At 43.6% G+C, this 23,282-nt stretch overlaps 1 protein-coding gene across 1 annotated transcript in view; it reads right to left on the bottom strand.

Moving 5' to 3' along the window:
- The window catches only part of ERBB4 (erb-b2 receptor tyrosine kinase 4), a 380,218-nt gene that overhangs the window by 191,632 nt on the left and 165,304 nt on the right, over positions 1 to 23,282 (bottom strand). Inside the window, exons 3-4 of the mRNA XM_026088236.1 lie at positions 21,617 to 21,751; positions 1,192 to 1,257 (exon numbers count right to left, since the gene is read on the bottom strand). Coding sequence (XP_025944021.1) covers positions 1,192 to 1,257; positions 21,617 to 21,751 — 201 coding nt within the window. The remainder of the gene's footprint in view (positions 1 to 1,191; positions 1,258 to 21,616; positions 21,752 to 23,282) is intronic.

Genomic DNA, 23,282 nt, shown 5'->3' with positions numbered 1-23,282 from the left:
GCTCAGCCGTCTGTGCCCCTCACGCCACCATGGACAGGAGCTCAGCTTCGAATCCCTGCCAGGGCTTGCACAACATTCATGTCAAAGTATTTGCCACTTCTAATTTCCTGTTATCTCATGCCCCAAGCAGCCAAAAAACAAAAAACACCCTCCTAAAACAAACAAAAAAAACCCAAACCAGGTATAGTTGCACTATTTCTAATATTTTCAACAAAAAAGATGACACTGGGTTATCCTCAGTTCAGAGAGTTAGTTGGTGCACTGGCTTGATAGCGGTCGATTCGTCAGAAGTCCCACTCATATCTACAACTGCTCAGCCAAGGCAACAAGCACAAGCCAGAACAGCGAGATACCAGCAACCATTTGATTTCCTAGGAAGAGTGACTCCAGTAAACCCAAACAATTTCCACCACGCTAAATGACAAAGAAAGGAAACGGAAAGGATACCTCTATGCCTGTGGGAGGAAAAAGAATCTTGCAGGAAAAGACAGCTCTAAACTTTCTCCTCTTTTATATTTGCTAATACTGCAACTGCACTTCTAGCTCCTTAGTGCCTGTCTGGATGGGCTGAAAGTACATAAAGAAGAAACTCTCTTGGTATAGTTCTCCCTTTTTATTCACTTTAATGCTCTCTAAATTCAAGAGGACAGACAGACATTGTGAACAACCCTTCACTTACTACTTCCTTTAGAAAAATCCATTATTCTGTCTTTCAGTAGAGCTCAAATACTTTCTGAAGTTATTACAAGGAGAACAATTCTGCAAGACAACTATTACTCCCAAGTTCCCACTGAAATTAACAGAATATTTCGGCACTAGGAACTTTGCAGTATCAGGCCATCCTTAAAAGATCTCAGGATCTGCCTTGTAGTTTTTGTATTCCTGTAGGATTCGTCTCAGTGTATTCCAAAATAACCATTAATAATCTCAGGAGTTGTGCTCTATGTTGCCACCAAGAAGTGAAAATAAAATTCAAGTTAGCTTAAGATTTTTCAGAGCACAAGGGAGGAAAGTAAAACCTAAATTCACATGGGGAAAAAAATTTGGGGGTAAAAGCATATGGGAAAAACCTTAAAATATTTCTTAAATCATGCTAAAGGTAGAATTTATAGTGTTCCTTTTCAGTTAAAGAATGTAGGATCCCTTTAACACCATTTTCAAGTTCCTTAATTCTCAGTCTTGCATACTCACAGGTCTGGCAGTGATTCTCTGTGGGGCCCCAGCATCGTCCAGTGCAGGACTTGTGGCATCGGCCACCTTCAGGACAGAAAGAAAGACAGAGAGATTAGAAATTTGCTTTCCTTTCATTCTTCAGCCTCCAGAGACTGCTCAAGGGAAGAAGCCATCTCTGTCTTAGGAGGCTTTTTATGCATTGCCCAGGTTGAAACAGTGCCTATAAAAAGACCAGAAAACTAGCCAGAATTGGTGTCAAACATATATGAAATTAAGGTTTTTATTCACTTTAACGCTCATTATCTTAGCGCTTTATAGCCAAAATCCCTCTCTGCTACGTACAATGACTGGAACATTTTAAAACCAGAAAAGATGACTAACTTGGAAGGACTGAGGAACAATCTCCTTTTCCAGTGCTATTAATATAACGGTTACTCTGTACATCCTACATAAGACACTCTCATTCCTCCATAGGAAAAGGGATGCCTGTGCTGGAGAGAATACGCAGTTTCATCTGAACAACATGGCAATAAACTCGGTGCCTTTGAATAAAAGCAATTAAAAACCACCCCCCTCCCCCAAAAGCTTTCACAGCCTTCAGGTATGTAGTCCAGACCACGATAATGGAAATCTCTGTGCAGCCATGTAACTCCAGCAGCATTTAAACTCGCAAGACCCTTCCTCTTCTGACTGCAAGTTCTCTAGTTGCCTGCAGTTGTGTTTCATGATGCTCCCCTGGCTGCTATGGCCAAAGCGGGGCCACTTGCAGCACCTGCTTCAGAGCCAGTGAAGGAACAGGACGTTGGAGGTGATGCTCAACAAAGCCCGCACGTGTGCCGACAGGGTTAGTCCCTCAACAGAAAAGGAACCGAGGGTGCTTTCCTCATAAACTGCAGACGGAGGAGGAGGAAGCATTAGCAATAGGGCATGCCTTTATAACCTACCTCGTAATTAGGGACTGAGACCATCTGGGACAGAGGAGAGAGCTGAATTCACACCTTCCATTTCATGGCTAAATGCTAAGCACTGAGCAAGGAAAGGGAAAACAGGTGGGACTGGTCCTGGCACATTCTCCTCTGGCTGCATCTTACAGTATTTGGGAAAACACTTGGACACTCCCACACCAGTCCTGCTGGTGAGCGAACAGACGCCTCATTCTGCAGCTCCCATCCAGACTCAGGCCAGAGCTCCGGCGCGCTCCTTTTCTTAGTGCTTCACCCTCCTGAAGTGCCCAAATCCCCCAGCGGCTGCCCAGAAAGCCCACCTCACCGCACCTGCGTCCCGCAGCTCAAGCACAGGTGTCGTGGTGCCTGAGGTGCAGCCACCAAGTCCTTTACCCTGAATCACACCTCAGGGGATTAACAGAGAAACCTGCCAGAAGCACTGGTGAAGACTGTGAGCCGTCTTGATCTCTGCTCTTTTTACCACGGTACCCTAGCCTCATGTTTGATTAAACTTGTATTCATCACTGAACACTACTGAGAATCTATTAATCTATTATTATTAATCTATTAATCTTCCACTTCGAACCTGATCCAAAAGCTTGCTGAAGTCGTCAGGAACCCTTCAATCCCGCAGCAATAGCCGTTGCTGCTAATACTGCCCCATTCCACTCTGCACTGAATCGCATACTTTCCGCACGCTCTGACTTTGGATGCGCTGCTGGTTAAAATGCAAAACAGTCTCTCAGCTAAGGCTGGATCACCCCCAAAGAAAACACTGCTCCTCTGCTTCCAATGTACTTATGACTACGATATGTTAAAGATTTGAGCAAAACCAATGTTATTATTGTGTAAAGTTGGATTTACGTCGCTACTTTTTCAGAACCAGCGTTCTTCACTCTGATACTTGCGCAGCATTGATGGCACTATTGATTATGTGTGTAGTAATTACACACTGTGTGCCAGCTACCTTGTTAAAACTATCGGCTCCTTGCTGCATTCGTGCTCATTTAAAGCAATTATACTTGGGAAGCGTTGCTGCTGACATCACCAGCCCGTAATTTGCTGTCACATTCTGCCATCTGTTTATTTAGATCATAAATGCATTATAACTACATAATGCAAGCTCATTCTGGCAGACAGGGAGGGGACTCCATCTGGCACGAATAATGCAACTTTAATCAGTAATAATGATTATTATTACTATTAAGAGGCTACTGTAGCCCTGTGCAGAAAGCTAATACATCAAAATTGATTTTATAAGAATGGAAATTTAAAAAGAAGGTGAGGGAAACAGCAAAAATGAGGAAGAATTTTCACCAAAGAGCCCCTTGGTAAGATACAGTTTGTTTGCTGGTTGTGGTGCTAGCCCGACTGGATAAAAATCACTCCCACGAAGTGGGTTTTATAAATCGGCTATCCCTGACCAGCAGAGCGGGCAGGAAGGAGCAGGGCCCCGGCTGCATGTTCAAATAACCTCTCCACCCCTGCCTTAGGTTGCTCATTGCCTGAGCTGGAGCGCGGCTGCCGGGCTCTGAGCAAGGGGGAAAGCGAGGGAGGAGGCCGAACCCGCGGGCAGCAGCACCTCCTCCGCCTGCAAGACTCCCGTTCGTGCCCTGTTCTTGCTTACAGTCAAATCTCAGAGCCCAGTTAGCTCAGGGGCTCTGGAGGTTAGGGAGACAGCTAGGAGAAGTCTTGCAGCTGGATACAGTATAAAGCATTGCAGAGATCACTGGTTAACCACGTACTCCTGAAGCAGAATGCGGTATCCGTTTGGCTGTTTCTTCTGTTTCTGTCCCGAGTTCTACCCCCTCTGAAACACGCTGTAGGTACTGGCCTTTCCACTGCAATTTGTATAGGAAGGTGACACAGAGGAAGAAACTTCAAGCATCCCTCCAAGTGACCTCTAACTAGAGAGGCCTCCTACACTTCTGCAAAAGCTACACTTAAAATAAAAATCTCTGTATTCGAAAATCCTAGGTGAGCTGATCCTCAGTATAGAACCAAAGACGTACTCAGCCAGCTCTACTCATGCTGGAAATAAAAGTGATCCAGCATCTTCAAAAGTCATTTTTAAAGAATTTTAACTCGCACGCCTGCTTCCTGGTACATGACTTTGTTTGGCAGTGTCAGATGATCATTTGCATTTAAATAGAGATATTTAACAATATAGCAGGGAAAGACTGCCAGTTTTCTTTTTTCTCACTGGGAACTCGGAGTGTCTGCTTCATTGTTTTCCCTCTTCTCAGCTGCACAGACAAAACAAGGAGCTGAGCTTGTAGGCAGCACACCTGTGAATTACATTATTACAAGTCTTTTTGAAGGTCAGATATACTGAGAATTAAAAGCAAAAGACAAACCTCCTCCAAACAGTGTGTCTATACTGGTTTGTTTGTTTAAAAAGAAAAATAACTTTGCTCTCAGTATGAACTGGTCCAGATTCCACCCTCACATAACTCAGTATTTCACCTGCTTTTTTCCCCACTGTAATAAGGACAGATTGCTACACATTAAAGTTCAGCTCTGTAACTCTAACACAAAAGCAGTCCCACAGAAGTTAAGGTAAGGAGCCAGGAGCATAAGGACCATTCATGTGAGGAACTGTTCTCTGGATTAGATCTAAATGTCAGGCTTAAGAGATAATAAATCCATTGGGCCCCAAGAATGACGAGGTCCTTAAAATAATTGTACTGCTTCTCACAGATCTTTCCCTATATATTTCTCCTGGTACGTTTCCAAGTTATATGCTACAACAGGCATCGCAAATAGGTTGGTGAAAGATGTGATTTTTAGATCGCAGTGAGTCAAACACAGATCTGAGTGAAAATTTATTAAACAAATCTTTGCATAAAATAGATTATTCCATTTTATTCTTTGTGTCTCTAAAATACACCAAAACCCTCCAACACATAGAAGCAAGTTCTAAAAGAAATAACTAATACAGAAATGTCAAACCATGAAACTGTAAAAGTGTTCTCCTTTTTGTTTTAATGCAACAAAGTGAATAAAATAATAGAATTCCTTCCTATGATTTCTTCCACTAGTCCTTGAGCTCAAAAGATGTTGAGTGCCCTAAAGTCCTGGGGGCAATCAGTAAGACCTAAGAATACTTAGCACTAGTTAAAAAAAGCACAAACTTTCCAAAAGAAGAAAAATTCCACCTGTAACAATTCATCATATTATGTTCTTATAATCAAATAGTGCTGAAACAAGTTGCTGGAATTTGGCCAAAGAAAAATTTCTGAAAGACAATACCTTATTAGTGCTACCTTGCCCATTTGCTACATTCTTGTTCATTAGCGAAGGCACACAAGAAAAAAGGAAAATTTTCTTCCCTAAGTGACATATGAAAAGGAAGAGGCTGGAAGAGTCGGCTGCCCCTCTACGGATGCGATGCCAGGCTGCCTTTCTGCTCCTGAACACTAGCACTGCTTTGCACACCTGACGACATTTCACTCATTAGAATGCAGAGGAAGAGGGAGGCAGGTAAAAGGAGGCTTACACAGTTTCTACAGGGTTTGTTATGAAATCTAAACTTAGGAAGAGCAGATTCCTGTTAGAACACGTGAATTAATTTTGCTTTGGCAAATTCTGTGCAGAAAACTGATGGCTGGACTCCTCGGCTGATACTAATGCAACATGTCTTCATCGTGGAGTCCAGCGCATGGTATCACTGTCATAACACCCAGTATATCGCTTTATCCCCGGGAGGTGCCTCTGCTCTCCCAGCCGGCAAATGTCCCCAACAGAAAACACTTGCTTGCTAGGTTGGGGATGACCAAGGTTACTGCATCCTTGTGCTATGCTGAGAATTGAGAAGAGCTTTCCTTTGGCTCCAGACTGACTGTATTATTTCAGGAAGACCAGTAAAACCATGAAAGATTAAGTTACTGACAAGGCAAGAAAAATGAAGTCTTTCTCCTAGCTCTAAGCTCAGTGTAGTGCGGAGACGAATGCTGCCTCTTCCCCACCAGCAAGCCCCGCTGCCTTGAGGAGGCCACTGCCAGCAGGAGAAGGAAAGCAGAAGGAAGAGAAGAAATAGTCTCACTTTGCGCAAAATTTGCATTTTAGGTGGTTTCTAGCAGGTTAATAAATCATTAATAAACGTTCGCATGTCTGTAACATACTGATACTGAAATGTGAATAAACACAGCAGGAGGAAGGGGCTTTGATGGTTACAAGCCATGGTTATAAGCAGCTTCTTTACTTGTCTAACAGTCTAAAATAATTAACTATCAAAATATCTATAAATCATTCATTAACTTCCATAAGCTACTTATAAACTCATCCTTAACCTAAAAATTAACTCCTGTAAAAATGCTGGAGATGCCATATAGGTGTTTCTAGATATAAATCGATATTAAATTTCAGGTATACTCTGCAAGAAGAGTCCTACTCTCTCTTCTTCCATTGTTTAGACATGGCATAAGGTTTAAATAGGGTTGCGGGTTGTTTTTCTAAGCAGCTAAAATTCCTTAGTTTTATGTATGAAAGATACATTTGATAGCAAAATCAAAATATAATTCAAACACCACAGCAGAGCATTAATAGGAGTTAAAGATACTATTGTTGTGATGAATTGTTCTGCCTTTATCAGGCTGTAATGCTTTCCCTGTCCTTGTCTGACAATTCCTACTGTCACACATTTATTCATTCACACTCCTTTGTTAAGTAAAAATCATTTTGCATTTTCTACCAGCCCTGTGCTAGTCTTCAGATCTCTTCTACTGATTTGAAAGTTAATTACCTAACAGAGAGGCTCACACTTTTCAGGATTGCCTTTCTTTACGGCAGAAGGGACACGACACACCTCTCAAGAGAAAGTAAAACTTTTCGTAAAAGAAGATGAACTCTTACAGAAATACCTAGGACTCATCTTCTCTCCCTCTCAGTAAAAGCATTATTGGCTATAGAAATCTAAGGGCCAGATGCTCTACTGCTGTAAAACTGCACTGCTTTTACTGATTTCAGGTGAGTCCACCTCAGGGTATGTCACCAAATAGTTTTCCAGCATGGGATTAGCCCCAGAAAATTCAAGCCTTTGTGTGTGTGCTTTTTTTTTTTTTATTATGGTAGATGGCAGCACTTCAACTGACCCTTCCACCTACTATTATTGCTTCTACCCCAAAGTCTTCACACCTAATTGACGTACCTGCCTAAACATTAAAGGGATCCCTTAATAGTGAAAACTATAGGGATCACGGTGAATATCCAGCCTGTGGAAAAGTTCAGCACCTTTTGTGGACACCACCACTGCCCATAAGTGGGAAGTTTTCCAGAGCTCACCCCAGATGCCCTAAATGCCAGATGTGGGTATCGGCAAAACCTCCTTCTGCCTGGCAAAGAGGTCCCTTTCCTGGTGTGGTTTCTCCGAGGGCACCTTCCTCCTCAGCAATGGGTCCTTGCGACTGCTCGGCCCACTTGGGCCCCATGATGGTGACAGCAAATTCCCTCTAACCATCATTTCCGCTAGGGACTGCCAAGTCTGCCGTTCAACCCCATTCAGCACCTCTATCCACTCATCTTCCGCTATAGATAAGGAGAGAGAGACGCACGCAAATGGAGAGGGACTCAGACACAGGCAGCTGAAAAGAAACCAGCATGGGAAACGCGTGTGTGAAATGAAAACAATCCAAGAGATACCCGCTGAAAGACAGGCAAAGCGAGAGATAGGGGGAGAGCGAGAAGCAAAGGCAGCGGGGAGGGAGTAGAGATAAAATCGAACCAGCACTGAAGAAAACAGAAAAACTGTTACCAAGAGGTGATGCATTTTCATGAGTAATGCGTGATGGCGACAACCCTGGCGTGCACACCGGGGCTGGCAATCTGTTGAGAGCTCTGAAATTACAGAGCATCGCTAGATACGCTGGTGGCAGACAGCTTTGATTTGGAGAAAGATTGGCCACCAGAGGTAAAGGAATAAATGGAAAGTCAAGGAGAGCATGTCGGCAGCACTGAACAGGCTCAGGCCAGTGAATTCATATTTATCATTGACAGCTGTGGACTGATAGGAAGCTCACTGTGACGTTACTATTCAGCTGCTACAGAAAAATGTCTTCAGGCCACAGCAACGACTCAAGAAAGGGACCTGAGGGGGGAAATGAAGACACTAGTTATTTTTCTCTGCCTGAAGCAGACAGCACTGGTTAGGCTGTATGACTCGATGCATTAATTGGTGGTTTAGTCATCCACCCAAAATAAAAACCTTCACATATGACATAGTCTAAAACTTTACACTGATTAAGCAATTAAGAGCTATTAATTATCACTGCTTTTAGCTGTTAGCACAGAGCAATGCAAGTGAATTCCCCCCCCCACTGTGGTGGAGAATTGGTTCCAATCAGCATCAGAGGCGTTTCTCAGCACACACATAGGGATCCCAAGCAAATTGGGAGACACAGCCAGAAGGCTAAAAAGATAGGTCAAGCTATACCTGCCGCTTGGCAGACTCATCAAGAACAACAAGCCCTCGGGAATCTTTCTTTGTAATCATTACTGTTAAAAAATATATTCCCTTCCAGTAAGCCATCGATAACTGCACACATCCCCTCAAGACTAGCATAGAGGGGCCGGCAGGGTGTGCAAGTAAAGCTACTCTGGAACTGTCAAATGGAGCCAGGTCAGAAACAAAACTTAAAAAACAAGGTGCTTGAATTTCAAGTTGTAACGCTGCCTTGCTGCATCCCAAGGGACCGAAGCACCGAGTTCGCACGGGCTTTCCCCAGCTGCCTGCAAGTTTTCCTCCTGCACACCAGCAGCAGCAGCACCACTGCTGGGAAAGAGTTGCTAGCAAGGACGTGGGGGAGATGCATCCTGGTTTCTCCTTTGCTTAGTGTGATGAAGCCCCTCACCCCCCAGGACAGCAAGCCAACGACCAAGCCACAGGCCGTTCTCCGGGAGGGAGAGCGCGTAGATCCTCCACCCATCCCTCCCCCAACGAAGCAGGGCCCTTAAGCAAGAGAGCTGGACCCAGTACACCACCGCGCCTGGGTTCTTACCCCATCGCCTAGTGGGGTGATAACTGGGAAAGGGGCACACCTGAAAATCAGTCCATATCTCCAGGTCTATTTCTGTGTCTTATCTGGTGATTACTTGAAACTCAGAATTTCAAGAGAAGGAGTAGAAAAGCCCCTAACTCAGACCAACCTTAGCCTGGCAGAGAAGCAGCTTCCAATGGGAGGTGGGAGAGAGGGGATAGGGATTTGAATGGCCTCAGGCAAAGGAGAAAACTGAACCCTGCTCTCCCACTTCCTGGGGAACTCCTCGAGTTACTGATGTATTTCATAAAAGGGGGAAAAGCCTTTCCCTGTTGAGGAAAACTCAGAGAGAGAGGAACCCTGCTCTGCAAGGGGAAAGCAGCAGGCAGGCATCATAGACTGTAGGTTCCCAGCGGACAGAGACCACAAAAGTCAACAGTTTCCAGGCCTTTATATTCATTTCCGTGTTTCCCACTGGATTGCTCTTGGTGACTCCAATTTTAAGGGGCTTCCTCCTCAGCATGGGGTACTGAGGTGCCTGAGTTTCATACCTAAGGAGCTGCCATTGCAGTGCTTAACTTGGTGACAGCCACATCCTTCCCTGCACTGGGATCCTGCCCGTTAGCTGTAAGCCCAGGTGTTTGGTTTGTGGTATGACAACACATGAAATTAGAAAGCACAAACAAGCAAAGCAGCAAAGACTCCTTCTGATGGAGGCCATCATTACACTCTTACACTATTATAGGGAGCAAAGCTGAGGTGCACATTAAGGATTTTTGCTTGTACCCATATCAGTGTCTGTAATAAATAGTAAGCCAGAGATCTTTCTTCAGGTGCAGCAGCAGACTCGCAGCCTAATGCACAATCTTGGCTGAGAATTGAACAAGTTCCTTTCTTTGACACAATGTGTAACACTGGGAGAGAAATCCCCGCACGGTTAGCAAAGATTTTCATGGGAGGTGCTCAGTAAGCTCAAAGACGCATTGAAAAGTAAATGCCAAGGCTGGGGGTGTTCCTGTGCTTGTTTAATACCAACTCCTCCACCCCTCAAACAGATCAACTAAGTCAATACCACATAAGTCAAAATAATGTCCTGTGATAATGTTCCTGTAATGCTGCCAAAGCAGTAATAAAGTTAGAAGAGAGGGGCATACAGTTTTCATTTTTTAAACAAAGTAATAACCTCAGAGAAAGGAAATGAGAAACTGGAATTGAAGTGGCTCTTAAAAATCATTTTACTTTTTCTTGATGCCATTTAATATTCCTAGAGCCTGGCTGGGTGCAGTTAGATGTGTTAAAGTTTTAATAAACTTTTGACTCAATTAGATGGAAATTTTAGAAAGCCACTCCCAATTCCCATGAAATTTGTAGTTCAGTTTTAGACAAACTTTGGATATGTATCATAACATGCTTATTTAACTGTAATTGCTTATTCAAAATGTATCTCTGGCTATTCTAAACAGAAGTGATTATTACAGAACCATTACTGCACAACAGAAGCCCTTTCTCTGTTTGAAAACAATGCTTGGGTGTGTACGCTGATATTTAGATTCACTGTTTGCTATGCACAAATATTCAGTGAAAATAATCATGCAAACAAATGTCAGACTGCAATTTCGTGGATAATTTTCCGCTCTCAGTGAGCAGAGGTGCTCCTGTGGACGTTCTGCAACTATCACGTGGCTGTAACACAAGCAATTCAGTATGCAGGAACGTTTTCATATGTAGCTATTTGTACAAAACAACTTGAAAACCCTGAACTGAATATCTTATTCTGCAAGTATTCCAAATATTGCACCTCTGCAGAAACACTTCACTACTGAAGGCTTTTATGGGATTTTCAAAGTAAATTACCAGCTCCTAAGTGAGGACCAGAAGGGAGATTTTGACACATGAAAGTTTCTTTGAATACTGCCCCAACGAGACATGAACGTGGACATGTCCTCCTACAGACGGGGACAGTGCGAGGGGTCGCCAGGAGCATACAGCATACGAAGCCACCCCAACACTCCTCTTTCTGCTTTGCTGCTTTTTAGCCCCCGTTGCTCAGCAGATGCAAACCTCCCTTCAGGTCCGCCAGCTTCACGCATGTCCAAGGCACCTGCCTGCCCGTCAGAGGTGTGAGGGGGCCAAAGAGAAGCTCCCGAAATGGCTCCAGTCTCGAGCAGAGCAGTGGCCCCGGCTCTTTAGCCAGCCTGTCCACTAAAGCAGCGCAGGAAGTCTGGGGACAATTCGGAGAATTTCTGCTAAATCAGGCACGTGTGACAAAATCCTTAAGAAATACAGACAAGACAGGAATAAAGGCTTGGGGTGTTTGTGTTTTTTCTGCAAGCAACACAACAGTGAGGAGAAGGCGTCGCAAGGCCAGCTGGCTGGCCCTGGCATTGCACCCTGCCACTGCCACCGAGCGAGAAACCTGCCCTCATTCCCGGGGCAGCAGAAGCAAATGCAACGGAGCCCGAGCAGGGGAGAGGCAGCCGGGAGGAGCGTCTCGCAGAGCTAACAACAGGCAACTTCCAAAAGGGAGGAGGCATGCGCCAGCCTCCAGAACCAGCAGATGCAATTAGGCAGCTGATTTTAGTCTTTCTTTTCTTCCCCTTTCCCCTAGCAGCTCTTCAAAGGCAGCTAGCTGAGGCTTGCAGTGAAAGACCAATTCCACCCACCCACCCACTCACTACGAATCTGCCAATTACCATTCAATTAGACTATTTTAACTATTCAGAGTATTTGGGGTTTATTTCCTATTTTCAAGAAACACTGGTGTCTGCGATGAAGCCAGCTGCTTACACTGGGAAGGGACGCTTTCATTTAAACTGGAAGTCTCTCCCTTGTGTGCTACACTGTTTAAACGCCGATCTGCTGATAAACAGGTGGTATACAATACGACGTTAAACACACACAGGTTGCTGTTAAAAGATAAGCATTTACCAACAGTTGCCACACGCTACTACGGGGAGCGCTGCTTAAATCCTGTCGCCTAGGAGTAGGGACCGTGCTGCAACATGTTTGTAAACAGCGGGATGAACCGTGCCGCTTTACGGGTGACTTTCTCACCATAGCCRCTATTAGACGGAAGAAAGCAACCCAGCAAAACAGCTCATAACTTCGGGGGTGGTGGGGTGGGGGTTTGCTTTGAAAAAACATTTTCCACCACAAAGGGATGCCTGGGTCGCAGATCCTGCAGAAGCTTTTAAGGCAGGCCGTCCTCTCCGTGTCCATGGCTCCTGCAGATCCCGGGCTCTGCAGCGCTTCTCGTGGCGGTTCCCTGCGTTAGGCTGGGGCAGCCTGTTGCAGCTCTAAGCAGTCCTGTCCCTCGCAGCACTGTTTCTTCACATTGGCCAGGTATTCTTGTGCTCATTATTTACTTTTTATTCAGGGTGCTCGGTTGTTACAGGCACGGTATCTCCATTGAACGCCACATCCACCTTCTTTCCAAATCTGTTTCAAGGGCATTCACCAATTCAAAAATCCCTTCTGAAAACGCTGGCCAAAGGCATTTATCAGGCAACTTAACTGATTCCCTTCATTCAAACACATGTTTGGAGTTGAGGAAAACAATTCCAGGTAACTTGAAGCAATTCAGCTTGCTATACTAATGCAAAGTAAGTTCACTGCACCACTAGCTTTCATGTACTAAAAGCTTGGAGTACAGCAGACTTCTTTCACACCGTTTACTTTTCCTCCATCTTCAGGTTCATGAGCTTGGCAAAAACTATGCTTTAAAATAAATTCCTTTTGTTAATATATTTTCCTTTCAGTTCTAGGTAAGTAAAGAAATTGCTTGAACCGCAGGAAAAGCAACCTCCACGTATACTGAACAAAAACGGCTTGCGGGATTTGCTGGCTGTCTACATTCACCTCTGCTTTAAACGTTCTTTCCAACCGAGAGATCCATAACTGCTGTTAAAATGCAACGTCGCAAGCACTTGAAGCGCGCTCCACCGAGAAGGAGCGTTCACAAAATTGTTTAGTTATTTGTTGCTTTTTATCTCAAAGACCAGCTTCTGCTCCTGGCTTTGCCCCGGTGGCACCCTGTCGCAGCAAATGTGCTCTGCGCCGAGCCCACCCGTCTGCGGAGGCCCTGCGCTCGGGTCTCCAAAGGCGCATTTAAAATGTTAATYGAACTTCAAGTAATAACCTCAGTGAAAGGTTATAATTTAACAAACTCTGCAATAACAAATGTCTTCGGCATATGCTTTCTGGAGTGCCATTTTCTCTGTAGGTAGTTTCCAAATCAGACGCACACCAGAAATGATACGGTAGCTATTCTGAAGGTTGGCTTGAAGCATGAATTAGTCACTTGCCTCCTTGCCTTTCCCCAGCAGCCACCACTGTACTGCTGCTATTCTGGCTCTCTTTACAGCAAAATCCTGCTCTTTGAAAAAGCAGAAAAGGTCTGGCAGGAGAGCAAGTCTGGACCAAACACAGCTATCTCACGTGCGTCCAGGCCCTGAGGGCCAGGATTTGGATTTCTGTATCTATTTTACATGTAATTGTCTCCTGGCACAGCAAGGAATCTAAAGGAAAGATTTCCACGTGGTTATAGCTGCATTCAGCTCTCCTGACGCTTACTGTGACGCCCGGGAAGGGGGCTCCATCCGCCACCCTGCTCTGACCCCGACTCCCCGCTTTACCGAGCGCGGCTTCCCAACGGCACTGAGCGAGCACAGGCCCTGCATGACTGTCTCTTCTGGATGGCCCAGTTCACAGCACTGGTGTGCAGATGTGTAGCATTTTATCATAACATAATCATAACATAACCAAGAGCTGGTGGAAGGGTGGGACCTTAGCCCGAGACTGCAAGGAGCCAAGTACCCTAGTTTTCATAAGTATCACATAATTCCTTCAGAACTCAATGCCCGACGGTTTGACCCAAGTATAAATTTCCAGATAAGCCACTAGGTGTAAAAATGATCCTTTCAAATATTGCAACTACTAGTACACAAAATGAATTACTGTGCTCTGTGAAGAATTACAAGGCCGCTACCGAACACTAAATCAATGGGTTGGCTGCCCTTCAGACCTCATTCTGTAGCTGCAGCAAACGCCTGTGCACAATTGCACTGACAGCCCTTGTAATCAAGTGCAAACACTGACTGTTAATACCCAGCGAAGAACAACGCTTAACACTTACCTATACAAAATGCCATGCAAATATTCACTAACACATTTCACAGAGACACCCTATAAAAGCATACAGTATGTATGCTGAAATGGGTGTTTGTATATCTATATGGCTGGTTTTCTCCACTACCAATTAAGAAAAAGTATAGGGCATTTGGCTTTAAATTAGACTGGCATAAGGAGACGTTTTTGCTAAACTAAGTTTCTACCAAATTGTCCCCATTCCTGCAATATTTTAAAGGAAGATCCTTTTAAAAACTGTAATACCTTCCTGCACTGTTTTTAGCTCAACTCTTTTTGCGAGCACGTGGAAATCTCAAGGCAGAACATGGTCCAGCCAACTTTCAGCCATCTGGGTCAATGGGGCAGCAGGTTCACGTAAAAAAAGCAGCTCACAAAGGGAGCGTAACAGAGTAGAAGAAAGAAAAAAAAAGAAAAAGAAGGAGAAAGGATACGGAGCCAACACTCATTCAAATCAGCTGAATACCTACCATACAGGGATGGGTAGGTCAGATACAGCTATACTGCTTYCAAACACATCTGCTCGCCAGTAAGGTCAACCCCAACCTGGATTATCTGCGCCAGGAGGACTGAGAGCTGACTTCCCAAGCAACCGCGCCACTGGCCGGACTATTTTCTGTTCCTTTAATTAAAATGCAAAGCACTGGCTAAATGGTAAACATTTAACTAGATTTGTCTCTACATTTCAATGTTAATAAAGCACATGAAAAATACATTAAGAACCAGCTAATTGGGGGCTCTCCAGAAGTAGCTGTAAATGAGCAATTATAATACAATTGGGGTGGGCTTCCTCAGGGATCATTGCAGGGCTGATGCTTTTTAATACTCCAGCCAAAGGTTTGGAAATTGTTATAAAATCCCAGGCAATAAAACATACAGATGACAGAAAAACTGTCAGGGACTGACAGAAAAATCAGTAAATTAAAGTGAGGAGCAGTCAGTATTACAGAGTCAACCAGGCTAGCTGGTAAGCTGGAGCCACTCGGACCAGATTTCTTTTATACAGCCAAACATAAGGCTGTACACTTTTGGATACAGCATACAGGCTACCAACTGAATCCTGTGAACCTGGAACACAAGCGATACAACTTTTACTTCTGAATAAGGCATTGGTTAAATCAGTAATAAAATGCTGTGCATGTTTTGGTTTCCACCTTCTAAAAGGACATTGAAGAATACAGATATTTTACACTGAAGAGCAACTGAAATTATTCCAGAGCTGGAAAGAAATTCCTCCCAGGGAGAGAGGTAAGACCCCTTTTCAGTTTTGCTTATGAAAGAAGAAGAGGAGGTGAGCTGATTCCTGTGGACAAGCRATTTCTGCAGGGGGAAAATGCTGCGTACTGCAAAGCTCCTTAAGCTAGTTGAAGAAGGTATACAAAGCAGCAACATCTGGAATTAAAAACTATATGCAAATTAAAGGCACCTATTATTATGCCCTTTAATAGCAAGGAAGTAACCAGCTTCTGAGGGATGGCTGCACCTCTGCAAAGCTTCAGACCAGCACCAGGAGAGCACGAAGAGGACTGGAGCCCCGCACACGCCCAGCCTGTGGCCCCAGACCCCGGCCAGGTGGCCCCTCTCTCCGTGAGCCCAGCGGGGGCTGCGTCTGCTCCTGAAACTCAAAGCCGGTTTGGAGGATAGGCTTTGGTTAGGAAGCTCAAGGCAAGGAAACGGATGACGTTTTGGGGCCTTTGCCTACAGGGAATCGGATCTGATGGTGTCTCAAGACTTCTTTTGCCCTTAAAATATGAAACAGTAAGTAAAAAAGAGGGAAGACATTTTAAAGCTAATTCTTTCTCTTTAATACATCGCAGATTATTGAATACGTACATGGCTAAAGACGAAGTCTTTCTTTCCTATGCACCATGTAACAATGTAGGAGTACTTCTGCATAGCTCAGAAACTGTGTGTTTTTACATTATCATCAGGAGCAATTAGACATAAAGTGGTGACAGAACAGTACTGAGTTATGAATAGCAAGTAACTGAAGCTGTTCTGCTTGAAAGAAATCTTGCCAAAATTCCAGCTTTTTTTCACAGCTACCAGGGGCTCAATCCAAAAGCCAGTTCTAGCCAAGGGAAAATTTTCCAAAAATCTCAATGCACTTTAGAATCTGAGCAGAAATTCCAATTCAGGACAATACTTAGAGCATGCCTAATTTTCACAGGTTTCAGTTGAAGCTGGGCATGTGTTGACATGCAGTTCTGCATTTTTCCTGAATAATTTGTTATAAAGCAGTGTTTTTTTAAATGGGAAAATGAAAAGTAATCTTTTAATCTTTATTATCCAAAGAGCTACCAACTCCATCATGAATATGTATCCATATAGTTTCAGTATTTTTTACATGCATTACTGATTTATTTGAATCTATGCTATTAGCTATGCACAATGACCTCAACTCAATAATTCAAATCCTTCAGGCTGTTCTATGAAACAAAATTTCCAAGCAAAGCTCAGTTGAAAATTCTGATTTAAGACTACAGTCCTTGTCAAAACCTGCCAAAGAGCTCACTTGGCATGACGGGGTTCTAGTCTCGTTCCTGCTAACAACCAAATCAAGGGGGTCATTAAGGACACCGAGGACACAGATCAAAGCAACCCAGTTTTCAGAAGTGCTGAACCTTTCCTAAAGCTGATGAGAGAGGAGGAGTTCCACCAGTCCAGAGCAGTTTTAAGCAAGAAGCCTAATCCTTATCTGCTTCTGGCGCCACCACTGAGAACTGCACCATGGGTTTCTAGTTCCAAAGGGCAGGCCTCTACCTCTTAACCTAACGGACTTAATCCAACAGCTGGATGTGCTAACGGATGAACACGCTCTTGCAAAGCAGGGCTCTAACAGAATGACAAAGACATGTTTGCTTGAATTCATGGATTATTTCTGCAAGGAGAGAAGAGAGATTTTCAGAGTTGCAGAAGTGAATTCAGTAGTACAAAGCTAATGGGAAAATTTTGCTCCTTAAGTAAAGCATTTTTGATATTCCCACTGTTAGGTGTCCAGCTTAAAGACCCCAGGTTGAAAACAATGATTTCAGGTAAATGAAAGAGAAAGCTAATTTCAAATTACAATTAATTTAAAAAGCTTCAGCTACAAGATACTGGTGTGGGAAGGCACTACAAACAGCAGATGCTATTATCATTTCACTGTACAAGTCAAAATGCCAGGCACAGAGATATCTGTCCTCTGAGAATTGAAGTATGTGTGGTCCCTGATACAACATTTGTTTATTCCATTTCAGCAGTCACACCGAGCTTTATGCTGGCAGCCACCGGCTGTATTCATCTTAACGGTAACATTGTACAATTCAAAGGCCTCTAATATGAGTTTTTCTGCATGCATTTGATCACAACACGAAGCAATGTGTAGAAAGCATTTCCTAAAAAAAAGAAGTAGCGTTTAAGATTCATGTGTCTGCAGTATTTCTATCACAGTGCTTAAGACGCTACAGCTTTTTCACCTGACTTCTTAACATTGATGCAACAACGAAAGCCTGCACAGAAGGGAATCAAACAAGCATTACCGCCCAAGTTCACCGGCCAGATTCAGCTCTCTCCAGCACTGATGTAAATGAAGGGTAACACCACAGAGCCGACAGATCCAAGATATGAAAGAAGCACAGAGGCAGGGGACTGAATATTATTTCAAAGCATCTTCATTTCACTCCACCCTTTTGTCTTCCTGCTCTGCCAACTGCCTTGGAGCTGCAGGGAGGGCTGTGAGGGAAATTATCCCCAAAGCAGGACCACTGTCAGCTGCTCTGCTTGGCCAGGAAAGAGAGCAGCACGGGCAGCCTGGGGGTCGGCTACTGAACGGGGGATGGCCAATGAGGAGTGCGACCGAGCTCCAAGAACATGCACGGCGATGCACCGTTGCTCCTGGTAGGACAGTGTATTTATGTCTACCTGCTGGGGCCCAGTCCGGCCTTGTCAAAGAGCTGGCAAGTGTGCAGAAGGGTTGCTCCTTGGGCTCCTGTTCTTTAAGACAGGCACAGACCGTAGGGGGAATTTCACGTCCACTACTGAAGAAGGCTGGGAACAACACTACGGATGCCAAAACACCTAACTGTGGTTTAGGTTTTAGGACCTGCTCAAAGTATCAAGGATCTGATTCTAACCCTCATTCCAATTAGCATCCTCTGGTACCCATAATAGTCTCTCCCAGGGAAGGCTACTGCGAAGGTTGCAGTGCAATAGCCCTACCAGTTTCTGGGACATAAGCTACCCCTCCACTGCTGCCAGCCGCAGTGAAACAGGCTACATAGGTTGATGCATCTGCCCAGGCATGACAGCCTTACATCGTCACATGCTTACAAGGACATTCCTAAATTAGTACTAGCACTGACTCTGTTGAGCTTGACGCAGAGGATTTTGCTGGTTTACATTCACAGGTTGACGCAGCCTCTCTGACTGACCGTCTCCCCCGCCTGCAAAGGTTTTAAGATTAGCGGCAAGAAGCTCTCATTCTTTTCAAGATCTGATACACAAAGTCCCAGAGGGTCTTCCTCGACATCTCTTGCACTTAGCTTATTCTCAGTAATGCCAAGTAGCGTGCACTTGCTCAGTTCCAACGGACTTAGCCAAGATTTGCATTTGACAGAGGCACCTGACTTCAGGCAATTTAATACATTTAGGTAAAATAAATAGCAAAAATTTATCCTGGATCCAGAAAAGCACGACTCACAATCTACCATGGAACCTCTGTAGAAAAGTACCAAAGACTTTGTGATACACTAAGCATCATTTGTGACAGTGGAAAATTAGCTAGGCTTCGCCTGGCTAGCAGACACATTGCTTAGTTGAATATGAAAAGTGACATGAGTCAAATTTGAGAAGCATATACAAGCGTATGCCTTATTTAATGATGTTCTATACAGTTTTCCATTCAAGGGGTATAACTTAAAGTTCATTTCTCCAAATACTTTCTGTACCAGTACAAATACATTGTCTTAACTGTTTTTTAAACTACCACATTTGTAAATGTGCAGTGCATGCACTTTCTCCTATCTTTTGACACGTAAGTAATAAGGTTCCCTCATTCCTTTGAGTGATTTTTTTTGAAGGCTTTATATACACATATATGTATGTATATGCATATATATATGTTATATATGTGTGTGTGTGTGTGTGTGTATTATATGCACGCACACACACAGAAGGCTATTTAATTTTAGGTATTTTTAAACAGTGATTCCTGCACCTGAATGTTGAACAAGATTTCAGCAAGTTCGAAGAAACTGTCATTTTTCTCAGCTGTTCCCTAAAGCCTCAACACCTCTGTTAAATCATTTTAGCCATTTCTTGACTTTCTGTATAATAGGGTCTAGATCCTTAGCTATGTAAGTTGTGAAGACAGCAATGGTTTGGATTAGCTAATTATATCAAGAATTTCACAGGACTCACAAATAGCACCGAGATAGAATCCAATTTCTTGGAGAAGAAGACTTGTGTTTATGAAGTTAAAGACAGGCCAGCTAGGTTCTGTTCAATCCCAAATAGGGAAAAAAAAGAGTAAAACTTGGGTGGATATCTTAATGAAGCTGCCATATCACATAAGCTTCAATCATCACTGAAATAACACTGTTTAGACTTGCATCCAGGACTACTAAGCACAAACAGTATAATTTGTAATGCTCCTTCCCTATGTTTCAAAGCACTTCAAAAGGAATGAAAAAAAACCCTAAGAAAACAGGGCTTAGGTACATATATTCTTTCATCCTGGTGTAGGAAGCAACATTCGCTTGCATTAACTTCAGGTCGTGATTCCAGAAGTACTCAGCACTCATCTCGCTCTGATCCCACCGGAGTCAACAGTAAAATCTTCACTAGCTCAGAAAGATAGTATTGATGTTGGCTGCTTTTTTGAAAGAGCTTATTGCCTTAGTATTGCAGAAGCATTTGTCTGGAAGAACTGTCAAAGGTTAAGGAAAAAAAAACAACAGTAACAGAACAAAACAAAACAACTACCAGGTCTCTTTCTTGTTGAAATCATCATTGATAAAAGGGTGCAGGCATCCCCTAATCTTCAAAGGTTTTATCTGCTTAGAACTGATAACTCACCAGTGTTTTTTTTTTTTTAACATGCAAACAACATAGCTGGCTGCACTGTGACTGCATAGAGTTTGCAGGCAGAAGGCGGAGGAGTCGAGCCCCAGCTCCAGAGCGGGCAGGCGGAGGGCAGCGGGGCTCGGCAGGCTCCTGCGGAAGCTGCTTCTCAAGGAGCCGCGCTCTCGGAGGGTAGCAGGCGAGACGAATGGACGCAAGCCAGCCTTATACAAAACCTAGTATACCACGAAGCACAGGGGTAAAAATGGTTTGTCCCTTACAAATTATGGGGACAAACAGTCTTTACACAGAGTTTTAATTTTTGTCCTGTATTATTAACTTACAGCTGAAGGACTGAAGTTATTTCTTGGCTGCTGTAGAAGCTGAAGAGGCAAAAGGTCATTTACACATCCTTGAGGGATAACTTCGGACATGTTAAACTGATATCCAGAGCRTCCAGAGCAATATGCCTACTGTGGCAGTGTTCCTGCCATCAGATGCAAACTTCTTCCCAGCCTAAACCTGAATTTCAATGCTGATACATCCTGAGGGCACTGTTTAATAGCATGGTATTCATTCTGAATGCACTTGCCTATTTTATGGAATCTTTTACCTAAACACTTCGCATCACTGCCACCACCATTCGCTAAAATCTTCATTCATTACTGCTGTGTGAATTATCCAAATACTACTCAAGGTGAATAACCCCTAGGGAAGGGAACTAGAGAAATGGATCAAACTGATTAATCAAAGCATACAGACACTTCAAGTTTGAAAAATGGAGCATTAAAAAAGAGGGAACATGACGAGAACAGAGAAACATTGGGTATACTGAAGACATCCCACTCACACACATACAAATTCTTTTGTGATAAGTATATTCAGGACAACAGGATAACTGTTTCTTTGAGGTTCATTTGTCATCTAAAGTCAAAATATCCCTGAGCCTGTAAAACAATTACTGCAGCAGCTAATTCTGATACCATGGACAGAAGATTGTGAGTCAAGGCACAGCCCAAGCAGCAGGAACAACCGCAACCCAAACAGTACCGGCCGCCCTTCCCCAGCACAATCTTTAGCAATGAACAGAAAAGAGAATACACATAAGAGAGAAAACAGGAGACAAAATTCAGAAAATGCATGATGCTCACAAATACCCTCTACAGACAAAGTGCTTTTAAGATTAGCCTGAGTGTCCCTACAAGCAACCCACCAAATAAAAAAAGAATGCATTGTAAGGTGAGAATTGACAAATACCGTTCTCTGTAAGAGAGGATCAGGGGAATACCATGTTCATGCTGTGCTGATGACAAGGCTAGGAGGAAAAGTGGTACTTACAGCCCGAGCTGCCGTTCACTGGGACCAAGGTGAAGTTGGAGGCCCAGGGGTTACGCACGATATCCTGCCAATGAATGGTGTCTGCGAAGCACAGAAATTTGTTCTGGCCAACATACACGCCGCCATTCAGTATTTCTGCACCAAAGGACAAGAGAAGACACTTGTAAGACTTTAGACATGGAGCCGACTCTATCTGTTGCTGCTTTGCGTACTGGGGAGAGAGAGGGAATGACACTTAAATGCAAAAATTCTCACCGCAAGCTCACCTAACACTCTGAAAATTGGAGGGCAAGTAGCTTATAGCATTTGTAAACAGCAAACCATTTATTTACACAGAAGAAACCTGATGAAGATAGCCATGGATTACAGCGTCTTCACACCAGACAAGGGGATCTGACAGGCGCTAAATGGGTTATTGGGTTAATCTGTTGTTCCAGTGTAATCCAGTACCTGACTGTACTGTTATTTGTGGGTAAAATACCTTTCAAGACTGTATCGACTTTAAAAACACAAGCAATCCATCACGCTATGCTGTATTTCATTAACACGTATGAACATTAAAAACATATTCAGTAAACTGATGTGTTTCCTGGGGGTAGGAATTTTCTGATCTGGCAGTAAATAAGCGGGCTCCAGTTGTCCCAAGGCCTGCAAAAGCATTTCTTTACCATCACACCACACTGCCATACAAGCTCTATATTCTAATCTCTTCTGCAGGGGCTCACACATTTTTTTTAGATCAATGAATCACTATCAACCTTCAAATTTTCCTAAAGCTCCTTCAGACTCCCTTTGCATCAAGTTTAGTCACAAATATTGTAAAAACGTCAATAAAGAGACCATGCTCTTTTATGTATTTGACATACAGCCACAGAGAAAAGAGATCAGATTTGTGCCGTGAACTGTTCTGTTCAACTTCCTCCTTCCCATATGTTCTGATCCAAACCCACCACTGAAGCGCCCGGCTGGGAGCTGCTGATCTAAGTGAAGTGCTTTCGAAGCAGGTGGTCCTTCTCCTTATACTCCCTAACTGGAAATCTGCAGGCCGTGACACCTTGTCGGGGAAGGTTTTGGGGAAATTTTGAAAATTTGGTAAGTTCAGAAAGCTACTAGTGTCAAATCATTCCTTTACGTCAGTGCACACGTTTACATTGGTTACTTTAACAAAAATGGCTTGTTTCCCTATCTCTACAGACTTGATTTGGCAAATGTCAACATAAAAATGATCTTATGGTTGTTGGAAGGACCATCAGGGTTTCCTTTGGAGCAGTGACTTCTTTTTACCCTCTAAACTCCTGTTAAATTTCACTATATCTCTTTCTTGCTTCTTCACCTGACTCTGGTATTTCCAAAGCCATGTGACTTTCATTAAAGTTAATAGGAGCTATGCAGCTAAAACCCCATGCACCACTTAGTGTCACAGATTCAAGCCTCAGCAAAGACATTTTGAAGGTTAGTTACTAATGGCACCTTAGAATGACATTAAGTGGTGCTATACAGCCAGGACTGTCATCCTTCTTAAAGAGACATTAAGAGTAAATCTCTATTATTGTGGCAATGGTTAAGGTTGTTTGATAGTCTTCCTCTCTAAAGAAAACCAGAAGAAGGAAGTCTACAGAAAGTGGAAAGGGGGACAGGCCACTTGGGATGAATATAGGAATGTTGT

The sequence above is a fragment of the Apteryx rowi genome, unplaced genomic scaffold (assembly GCF_003343035.1).
Source record: "Apteryx rowi isolate R43461 unplaced genomic scaffold, aptRow1 scaffold_12, whole genome shotgun sequence".
Lineage (NCBI taxonomy): Eukaryota > Metazoa > Chordata > Aves > Apterygiformes > Apterygidae > Apteryx > Apteryx rowi.
Note: the sequence above shows the minus strand (reverse complement) of the source record. Positions and strands in the feature narration are given on the sequence as shown.